Here is an 11,168-nt window from a genome sequence, read left to right on the forward strand (position 1 = left end):
ATTATTTTGGTTTAAATAGTGATGAAATCCGTATGTTCTGTTAAATGGACTCTACTATACCTTAAAGGTAATTATTTTGGTTTAAATAGTGATGAAATATTGCATAATTTTTATGTATATATGACTCTACCTTAAAGGTAATTATTTTGGTTTAAATAGTGATGAAATATTGCATAATTTTTATGTATATATGACTCAATCATAATTAGTAATTATATTTTTTGTTAATCTATCTATCTATCTACCCTTTAAAAGAGGGAGTTCCAAAAAAACTTTACCCTCCCCAAAATAGCCTTCCACCAAATTTAATTACCAAAAGTGAGTGTTTGGGTACTGATGTGTTTTTTCGATTTTCGTTTTTTTCTCATTTATTTTCCCCCAAACCAACGTCATCCCCTTTTCTCCCCCCTCAACCCCACGTCATCGCCTCTCCGATTCGCCGACTCGTCTCATGAACTGATCTCTCCATCGCCATGGAAGAGATCTCCAATCTCTTAGACCTCTTCAAGGATCGCAGTCCCCATCGCGATTTCCCAATCTCTTAGACCTCTTCAAGGATCGCAGTCCCCCTCGCGATTTCGCTCACCGCTTCCGCTCCGCTCCGATCAAGTCCGGTCTCTTTCGATTCCTTGCGATCCTCGATTCCGAAGCCCGGCTAGGGTTGGAATCGTGTAGCGCGTCTCAGATCGATGCAGTCATCTTCGCCGCCAAATTGCTCGTCGGCTCTTCTCTCTCGATTTCAGGTTTTGCTTTTGTTTTGATGGAATTGGAAGTTTTGTTGTGATTTTTTAGGGCTAATTGGTCGATGTTTTTGAGCAGCGGAGAGCGGAGAGTCGTTGGTTTTGGTGATCCTTGAGAAGTCGGTGGAGTTTTGCCTCTCTATTCTAGAGAAGATGAAGTTCGATGACGCCGATTTCAGATTGCAGGTTCATTTTCTGTTTATTTTCGGCTTATTCAGCATAGCATATGTTTCATCAGATAAATAATAGCTTATATCTGCACATGAATATGCTGCGAATTTAGCTATTGTGGTTTTGACCTTCTTTTTGCTACTACTTATTATTTAGTTTGCTAGATGAATGAATGCGTTAGTTGATTGCGAATTAATATTTTGTTTTTTTATTTTAAGGAATTTTTGGTTCCCTACGGTTGTTTTGTCATGTTTTTTGTCTTTAGGTATCATATTTTCTTGGCCTTCTGTTGGAGATTGGTTATCTGGTTTGTCATTGGTTAATTTCATGAATGCATTCAGGAAGGTATTTCTTCTTCGTCTTCACTCCTCTATACAAAAACCTAACTCTAAGCGTTAGTTCTGCTTAATTCACGCTATCCCCTTTTAGTTCTTCAGTCCTCTTATTTTGTTCTAATTTTGCCCTAATCTGAACCTCGATCAGCAGAGCACCAAAGTCCTGAATCTGACTGTTCTTCAGAGGATCGATCCCCATGTGGAGGAGATCCTGATCACGGCTGCTCACGTTACTTTCTACGAATTCAACATTGAGCTCAATCAGTGGGTATGATTTTGATCATATTTGATGATTTTTTTTGTTTTGTTTTTGTTTTCGTGATCTCTGATTAGGGTTTTGGTGTGGATTTGTGACCTTAGAGTCGTAAGGATGTTGAGGGATCTTTGTTTGTTGTTAAAAGGTAACTAGATCTAAGGAATTTGAACTTCTTCGTTTGATTTCTTGAGGTATTTTTTTAATATTTTTTCAATTGTGATTTATGCAGAAACACGCAGCCGAGATTCCAGTTCATTGTTATGAACAGAAGGAACGCAGTTGTGTAATTTCCCCCCTTTTATTTGTTTGATTAATTTGATGTTTTGGCTATGGGTAAATGGAGGTTAATGTGTAAGCCAGTAGCAATAGTGGTAGGATGCGAGTAGATCGAACGGATTAAGGAGGTGAAAAGCACGGGTAGTCATATGTTATGTCTAATTCACATGGTCATGCTACTCTTTACTTTCAAAGAGTCTAATTGTGATGTTTGCCATTGACATTTATTGACTTCGTTAGCCTTTACACATGAAAGAAGCTATCTTGACTTTTAAGTATGCTTAGCTTCAGCAATCAGATCATAGAGCAGTCAAATATGTCATATTATGTTAAAAACATGAGGCACACCTGGTATAGCTGTTTTTGACAGATTGCAGCTGCAAATATATTTGTTGTTGATGAATTCTTGTATTATGGTGTCGCTAGAAGTAGTGTATCCAAATCACGGTTCTGTGGGGTTTCAAGTATGCGACAGGCCATGGCATGAATCCAAGCCATGGACATCTTCTCAAAACCTTAGTTGTTTGATGCATCAGATTGACAGCAGCTCATATATGCAACTTTACACATGAATAGAGGTGTAGGTACGTACATATTTTTAGCTGACTCATTTTGCGACACAGAAAATTTGGTGGAGGATATCTTGGGAGATTTTGAGTATGAAATCCAACCTCCATACTTGTTGTACCGGAATGCAGCTCAAGAAGTTAATGGTATATGGTTTTACAACCAACAAGAATGTGAAGCTGTTGCAGCTCTTTTCCAGAGGTCAGTACTTAGTGGTTCAAAAACTTACACCTCATGTACAACACATGCATTTCCAGTATCCTTTGTCATAAAATTTGATACTTAAATGATGTGCTAATAATTATATTGTTTTCGTATTTTTAAGAGCAAAGCTTCCATCATTTAGTGGACTTTTCAAAAGAATGTCTGTAACCGACAGATAACTTGGCAAAGCATCTAATCTCATAATCAAATCATGTTCTGTAAAGCATCTAATTTCGTACAATTTGTTCATGACATTTCTCACATACATAACATGGCTTCATGTCTGAAGGCATCTGTGCGGTTTACATTCTCTTTAGTTAAAGGATTTACACCAGATGAAAATGTAGCAACTACCTATGGTGATTTCTCGATGGAGCCCGTGGAGGGAATGTGACGACAGCGATATTCTTGAAAACTCAACAGTCAGTATTAGATTGGGGCATTTTGTTAACATCTCCAGGACATAACGTATCTTAGATTCTTAGATTAATAATCAAATTGCCAAATCAACTTAGAAATTTTTGCTGTTGGATTCCACAAGATTTTGTCTCAATTTAATTTTAATTGAAAATTGGAAAACATAAGAAGGTATTTGGTTATTTTAGAAATTTTGGTTTTTCATCTATTGATGCTAATAATTTGATAATATTTATCTGAAACCGCTAAAACTGCCTTAAAGTCCATCTGTCAATACTAAATCGTGATTGTAAACCATTATCAATAGATTCAATACCAGGATTCCATTTTTGTAGTCTTTTTGGGAATGTTCGCTATAATGCATCTCTTAGTAATGTATATTGAACTGCTATAACAAGCTTAATACATTCTGAAAGAAGCTCTGTATTTCTGCATGAAAAAGTATACCAATGGATATTGAGACAGCATGAGGAAGGGTCAAGGGTGGCAGCCGCTGATATTGTCAATCACATTCAGGTACGACCTAGCTGATCATCTTAAACTTTGTGTTGTTGTGACTTGAGTTTTCCATTTCACTGCTCTTTATTTATTATTGCAATCTATATATTTGTCAGCCATATTGTTGCTGCTAAACATTTTGTTTTTCCCTTTTATGCTGACTTGGTTGTTTATAAACTAAAACGTAGTCATGGGTTAACAAATTACATACTTTGTTATATTTATTACTTGGTGATATTCGTCTTAATTGGTTTTGATGGTGAAGGATACTAAGTGCATTCTCTAAGGTTCCTCCAAAGTCTAGCTTATCTGCTGCTAAAAGGTATAGCGTTAATATGTAGTAGACTGTATAGGTATTTCATTTTGCTGCAACCTCCATGAACTTCATATGTTATGATGGACAACTCCATGAATTTCATATGCGTCCCTGTAATTTTCTTTTGCTTAATAAAATTTCAATAAAAGTAATCAAAATGGATTATGATTACCTTATTTCTTACATAATTGGATTTTTTTGACAAAAAATGTTGAATTTAAGTGAGAGTTTTAAATCGTGTACATAGCACACTTCTCCTTGCTGCAGTTATGCTTGTTTCTCATTAATATTTCAATGTGGTTGTTCCTAGAAGTGTTGATGTTTACACTTGGTTCTCCTTATATGTTTTTCTCTATCTGTTGTGTTCTGCTGTACACTTTTTATTATGGATTCATGATTTATTTGCTAAATGGTGATGTAGGTGTGCCATGGGAAATTGCTATAGTTTGTTGAAAGATCATGAAACTACAATGAAAAATTTTCTGCATGCAGTGCAACTAGACTCGAGATTTGCTTATGCTCATACACTATGCGGCCATGAGTATGACTTCTATTCTCTTGCATTATTTCATTACAGTTTTCCTGTATACAATAGGGCATTTGTTTTATACTATCATGCTGTTTAAAAAGCAATCTCGGCTTCTACCTTGGCGGAGGCAGCTCTGAGGCATCACAATATGGCATCTACGCGCTCCTATTGAATATTGACGCCTTAAGCCTATTTTGGGTGAATTTGGTATGCCTAAGCACCCTGTTCCTCATAATGGCCACCTTGACAATATGCGTGTGTTGTTGAAATTGGGTATGCCTATTTTGGGTGAATTGGGTATGCCTAAGCACCCTGTTCCTCACAATATATATATATATATATAGTGTGTGCACGCGTGCGCGTGTTACCTGCACCCCTACCGGTACATGTACCCCTACCCGTTTCCATGCAACTTAGGTTGGAACAAACTTCATTCGTCTTTGGAGACTCTAAAGCGCTAGCCATATGTATACTTATGTAGTTTAGTAGGTAGGATGTGTCTGCGTATGCTCATTCAAGTTCTGGTGTATGCATATGTGCATGCGTAAGTGTGTTTTCACATACATGTTACAACTTCATCCTGTCCAGCATCAATTTTGGAATTGTAAACAATTGTATGGATTTTTCGGATAATGGCTTATTGAATATCTGTGTTCAAAACATGTCATTCATATATACCAACCAGCTAATATGTAAAACTACATTATGATGGTTGTAAGAAAAAGACTAAATAGTTAGAATAATAATGTTATCTATGATATTTCAAAGGATCCAATATAGTTCTTCGATATGCAAGTACTATCCAATAAAAAATAAATGAGAGCTAAATTTATAAAAATCCTGTTGCCAGTGGTCATCGACATGTTTACTTAGATCATTCAGTTGCTTAGTTGGTGAGCATGCATTTCCTTCACTCAAACTTCTCATCATAATAGCAAACAGTGTTCAAGTTAAACTCACTGGTCCAACATGTTGATCTTAATAGACCAATACTAATTACAGCCCTCCCTAACCATTGGAAGATAGGCTTCATGTAGAACATTGAGTGTTTATGAGCTGCTATATATGAATAAACTTGTTATCAGTTATGTGGTTTAGTTTCTATGATAGCTTTGATCCGCAAACCTATAAAATGTATTAGGTTTATATATGCCAAAAAATTAAAATTCATTGTTTCATAACATAGAATTTTGTGTCTATGTTTTGATATTGAGATATTATTGGAAAATTATGTTGACTATGTCTTTTACTTTGCAGGTTCAGGTCATGTGTGCAGTACCTATTTTGGAACAAAGCCACCCTCCCTTGATATAGTGAGGATATTCAATTTCAGTAATGAAGTATACCGCAGGTACAGTCCAGCATCCCTTTTACATGCTCTAACCGCATAACAATCGAAGAGGAAAATTATACAGAAACGAGGATATGTATTTTCCGCAGTCTACTTATTGAAGTACTGATGCTTATTGATGCATTCTCTTGGCGCTGTTTCCTTTGAAAAGGAACCGAACGTCCAGTCTTTAGAACTGCATTATAATGCCTGTAATGTGTCCTTATTGCCATGTTCTTCTTATGGAGTTGATGACACGCATCAGAGCACTTCTTCCTTAGTGTAAAAACCAGTACCTGCAGGAAGGCAGGCATCATCATAAGACATAAAATCATGGAAAGAGAAGGGCTTTACTAGGTGTAAATCGGGATAAAGTATCTTTAAACAAGATTTTATTGTCTGATTGTTACAATGCTACATTTTTTTTGCTTTTCATCTTGCAGTTTGATAGTTGCTGCAACAGAAATGGATGTGGGGACTGGGGAGTATAATTGAAGATTTCCTACCACTTTTATCATATTCTGCACCTTTTGCAATTTATCATCAGTACCTTCACGTGTGTTATGTCAACCTCAAGTTGGGAACTACAATCTCCTTTTGCTATAAGTTCTGAAAATTGCACGATCTGAATAACATGCATGTCTGCGGTGACAAGACACCATTGTTTTTCCAATGTGAATACTCGTAGCAAATTGCATTTTAACATTTTGATGGGTTCAAGTACCACTCAAATAGTCTTGAGGCTTCTATGGAGTTTGTAGATTAAAATATATAGGACTTATACATGGACAGTTTCCGATTGATATCCAGTGCACATATTTGTTTGATAATTTAGATAATATGTGGACAAACTATGAGTACAGCTACAATTAAAGATTATTTGTTCAATAAAATTGATCACTGTGGACCAAATTAGTAACCTTGGAATTTGGTTGTCATAAATGTATTGATTTCTTTTGGTGATACTTTTTTTTATGCATTCAGGAACATGATTTACCAATACAAAACTTAATATTGAAAATGCTAATGTTTATAAGTAATTAACCTGAAAATTGTTACTTTAGTTAATTATGAAGAAAATATCCAACCATATATTGGTTCTTTGTTATATTGGAGCTTTGTCCTATGATATTTATATACGACATTGAAGCATTTGGAGCAGGTAAAAGAGTTCACTACATGTGAGAGCAGCATCTATGCGTTGATGGGGAAGATTCACAAGAGGCTTAATATGCATGCTAAGGCCATGTTCTACTTTGGTATTGCATTGGACCTGAATCCTCCAGCAGCTGATGTTTTGCTGCTATCAAGGTACTGCATTCAGATTTTTTTGTATGGTCTGTCCTTTCCCTTTATTATTTTCCTTTCTTATTTCAGATGCCTAAGGTTATCTTAAATGTTGAGATCTATTACGTTTTAAATTTATTCACGTACTTGTATGGCCTAAACTATTTTCAAGTACAAGTTAGATAAAAACTATAGGGTTTAATATGGATTTTATCCTCTTCCCGTTTTTTTTAAGAGAAAAAGAAGGCAAGGTGACCTATTCATTGAAAAAATATTAAAATATAAAAAATTTACAATAGGGATGCGAACAGAACTTAAAAAGTCTCATATCCAAAAGTTTATATAACAGTTATAACAGGATGGGGAGCGGACAAATCGTCGTCGTCAATCACCACAAGCTAGGATATAACAGTTGATATTTCCCCCTTAATTTAGACATGGAATTTTGAAGCCTTCCAACAAAAGCATAACCTGAACATCAGCCATCAACATACTTTACAGAAAAAAACCAAATAAAGCAAAAAAAATAAAAATAAAAATAAAAATAAAAGAAGAAGAAGAAGAAGCAAGGCTTAAAGGAATCTTTGGCACAAATATGACGATGGCCGAGTTCAAGCGCCAACCTCTAACCTGAACTCTGCGATCCATTTGCAGAAACAACCCACAAAAAAAAGCCGAGTTCAAGCGCCAACCTCTAACCTGAACTCTGCGATCCATTTGCAGAAACAACCCACAAAAAAAATATTGGCATCACAGCAGAGCCCTTCGTCTTCCTCTTCAAAAAAACCCAAGTTCTCAGTCTACCAAAACCATAAGTTCTCCGTTGCTCTGACCGCCTGCAGCCTCCAGCCCTCCACCTCCGCCCTCCTCTTCTCCTCCGCCGCTGCCGTAATCGCCGGTTTCTCTCTCCACCTTCTAAGCTCCAGGTCCCACTCTAAAAACCCAACTTTTTTCGGGGTTCTTTTTGTAAAACTTTGATATCTTTCTTTTTTCAGGGAGAAGCAGTTGGTCTACAACTTGACCCAAATTCATGTTCCTCTCTCTACAGCTTGTAAGTACTGCTCAGAGTGAAAACTGTGTCTTTTTAAAGATGCCCACGAAGTGTTTGTGAAAATTCCCCACTGTTTTTCTACAGTTTTAATCTCCAAATGCTTGCAAGGTTTGATCACGTTGCTGCTTGTGCTGTCACTATCGGCTCTGATTTGAGCTTTATCGCTGCGTAAAACGAAGAAGGCACTGGCTATTGCTGCATCCATTACGAAGAAACCCGTTTGAGCTTTATCGCTGCGTAAAACGAAGAAGGCACTGGCTATTGCTGCATCCATTACGAAGAAACCCGTGGAAAAGGATAATCTTTTAACTCAACGGCAACTTGGATTACTTGGGCTGAACCCAAAAGCAACTGAAAATGCTGAGGCTGAGCAATCGAAGAAACAACCCAAATCAAAACCCATTACTCCTCAGCGAACCTTGGAGACTCTGGTTCCGATTCGAAAACCGGGTTTCGGGTCTACCCCTTCTCGCCAGTCAAGAATTGGGTTGGATTACCAGAGCTCCAATAGTGCTAAGAAAACCCCAATATCACCAGTTTCAACTTCTCCTACTCGGGCTTCTCCGTGGTCGAGGCAGAGCTCAGGCAGTGCAAAGGGGATACTAACGTAAGAAATGTTAGAACAATACTTAGCTGATGTCGATGAGAAGTTCACTGAATCAGCAACTAAGTCTGTGATCACAACACCTCAATCAACCATTAGGGGCTTTGGCATTGCTAGCCCTGGATCGGTTGGCAGCTCAGCTACTGCTTCAGGCACAGCTCGAAGCACTCCATTGAGGCCTGTGAGAATGTCCCCTGGTTCCCATCAGAAGTATACCACGCCACCGAAGAAAGGAGAAGGAGACCTTCCTTCTCCAATGTCAATGGAACAAGCAGTTGAGGCTTTTGAGAATTTGGGTGTGTATCCTCAGATTAGACAGTGGGAGGATAGAATTAGACAGTGGTTTTCTTCGGTTCTGATGAACCCGCTACTTGATAAGATTGAAACAAGCCATATTCAGGTTAGTTGGAGTATATTTGTATGGTATAAACTATAAAGATACGGTGATTTGTTGTTCTTGAAGTATGTAGCTTTTATTTGTTTCTTTGGTCTTGTAGGTTATGCAAGCTGCGGCTGCTATTGGAATATCGATAACTGTTACTCAAGTTGGAAGTGACCCAGTGAGCATAACAGCTCCTGTTAATGTCTCCCCGATCGATGGAGCTAAAGAGTGGCAACCGGCAGTCACGGTGGATGAAGATGGGCTTCTTCATCAATTACGTGCTACACTTGTTCAAACACGTGATGGATCAATGTGTGAGTTGTTCTTATTTGTTCCACGGTTCTAGCATAAATGCAACATATCAGTGTGTATTTCAGCTATAAATTGTTTTGCCCCTAATTTGTTGACTAAAACAATTCATGTAGTAATAATGTTTCTTGAGCTCATCTGGATTTATTTGGTTGCATCTTTATTTGAGAAATTGTGGGATTGAATGGAAAAAGTGTTTCTCCAGATATAAAATTTACCCAAAAATCTGACACCTTGTTCGGGTAAATTTCAATTTCACATTGTTTGGGAGTTTTTTTGAGGGGTTAGAGGATGTAATGGAAGGTTAAATTTCATTCCATTTTCCTCCCCTCCAATTTGGGGGGTAGAGGATGGAATGAAAACCAATGTAAAATTTTACAATGTAATAAGACAATTATATCCTTATGACATTAAAATCAATGGCTAAGATATACTCCCATTCGATATGTAAGGGTATTTATGTAACTTTATACATATTCACTTCAGTTTCCTCCTCTTTATTAGAACTCCCAAACAAGGTAGAACAAATTTACTTCCGTTCCCCTTACTAAACTCCCAAACAATATTTTATCTTTTCACTTCCATTCCCTACCTTTCCTTTGCATTATTTAACTTTCCATCCCTTCCCTTAGTAAACTCCCAAACAAAGCGTTAAGATAAGGATTTAGGGATATATAAATCATTTAAATACCTAATATAATCATACATAATGTTTCTTATGATGTCCTGATTTCTTTCATGTGTTCATGTGATTCGATTTTGCATTGCAGCACAATTACTTCTAGCTGGTCAGCAACAAATACAGCAAAATCACCCTTTCTACAATTAGCAATTATTTTTTAGTTTTTCCCCTTAACTTCGAAGGGCCATGATGTAAAAGACTCTCATTTACTACCAAAAAGTATAAAAATTTAAAACAATTAGTGATCATTTTTTAGCTTCCCCCCTTAACTTCGAAGAGCCATGATGTAGAATTCTCTCATTTACAACTAATAAGGGGTGAGAGTATGATTCTGGACATTTTAGCCAATTATGGACACATGATTAAGCCAATTATGGGGTTTATAAAATACATTCTACTGTAGAAACAATGAAACTAAGGCAGTAATCTATTCAATGAATTAATTCTTCATTATTACATGCATGTATTTGTTGTGCTCTTTTATTTATGACCTATTAACATTTATATATAAATTTCAGTCTGCGACGGAGAAATTGCATCTCCCAGATGAATTGGAGGACAACTTATAGATTCATTTCCTCAAAACTCAGAAGGTGCAGCAAGGGCTCAATTGGCTTGGCCGCATGCTTGGGCTTTCGGACTATCTTCTGGAAAGCAGACTTTCGAGGTACTATTGAAGACAACCCATTCTTGAAGAAAGCGGCGGCTAACCTCTAACATTGTATTACTCGTCTCAAATGTAACATTAATCATTCAGTTTAGTAGCTTTAGTGAGTCATCGAGTGGAACATTTGTACTGAGAGCATGACTGATAATGCATGTATAATGTTTGGACACTTACATCACAGTGAAAGGAACTGCATAAAGGCAGAGCAAAACAGTGCTTTGTTGGTAGATAACGGTTGTTTGCCTTCTTAACTTGTAATTCTCTTACATTCTTATAAGTTTCTCTCAAACGGTCAAATGTGTTCCATTTAATTTAAATCTAATCAGTATTGTTTTCTGCAACGAAAATTCAATTATGATAAATTAATGTGAGCCCTTAACTAGCTTACAAATTTGCATTGGCCCCCCAATCAATCAATAAATGTAATTTAATTGTTAAAATGTTGAATGTTTAGATTATGTCTATATGTTTTATCCATTACTTACATTCCATAATTTTATAACAAAACATTATAAATTAAATTATAAATTTTAAACAAAAAATGAAA

General features: G+C 36.6%; 2 protein-coding genes across 9 annotated transcripts; both read left to right on the forward strand.

The window, feature by feature from the left end:
* Nucleotides 413–6,950, forward strand: LOC109849330 (mRNA-decapping enzyme-like protein). Of its 8 annotated transcripts, none has more exons than XM_020419145.1 (11): nt 413–509; nt 557–743; nt 820–926; nt 1,395–1,514; nt 1,607–1,647; nt 1,732–1,781; nt 2,402–2,546; nt 3,730–3,786; nt 4,202–4,321; nt 5,567–5,660; nt 6,790–6,950. In XM_020419145.1, the coding sequence occupies exons 1-10, from the start codon at nt 474–476 to the stop codon at nt 5,616–5,618; spliced, it is 915 nt and encodes a 304-aa protein (XP_020274734.1). In that variant the 5' UTR covers nt 413–473; the 3' UTR covers nt 5,619–5,660; nt 6,790–6,950. The 8 variants fall into 8 exon arrangements, with proteins under 8 accessions (XP_020274734.1, XP_020274733.1, XP_020274735.1 ...); XM_020419144.1 differs by having other exon boundaries at nt 6,802–6,950; XM_020419146.1 differs by having other exon boundaries at nt 1,398–1,514; nt 6,802–6,950.
* LOC109849331 lies at nt 8,203–10,116 on the forward strand. The gene is made up of 3 exons (XM_020419153.1): nt 8,203–8,981; nt 9,079–9,277; nt 10,043–10,116. The coding sequence occupies exons 1-3, from the start codon at nt 8,592–8,594 to the stop codon at nt 10,099–10,101; spliced, it is 648 nt and encodes a 215-aa protein (XP_020274742.1). The 5' UTR covers nt 8,203–8,591; the 3' UTR covers nt 10,102–10,116.

This window comes from Asparagus officinalis, chromosome 7 (assembly GCF_001876935.1).
Source record: "Asparagus officinalis chromosome 7, Aspof.V1, whole genome shotgun sequence".
In the NCBI taxonomy this organism is placed as follows: domain Eukaryota; kingdom Viridiplantae; phylum Streptophyta; class Magnoliopsida; order Asparagales; family Asparagaceae; genus Asparagus; species Asparagus officinalis.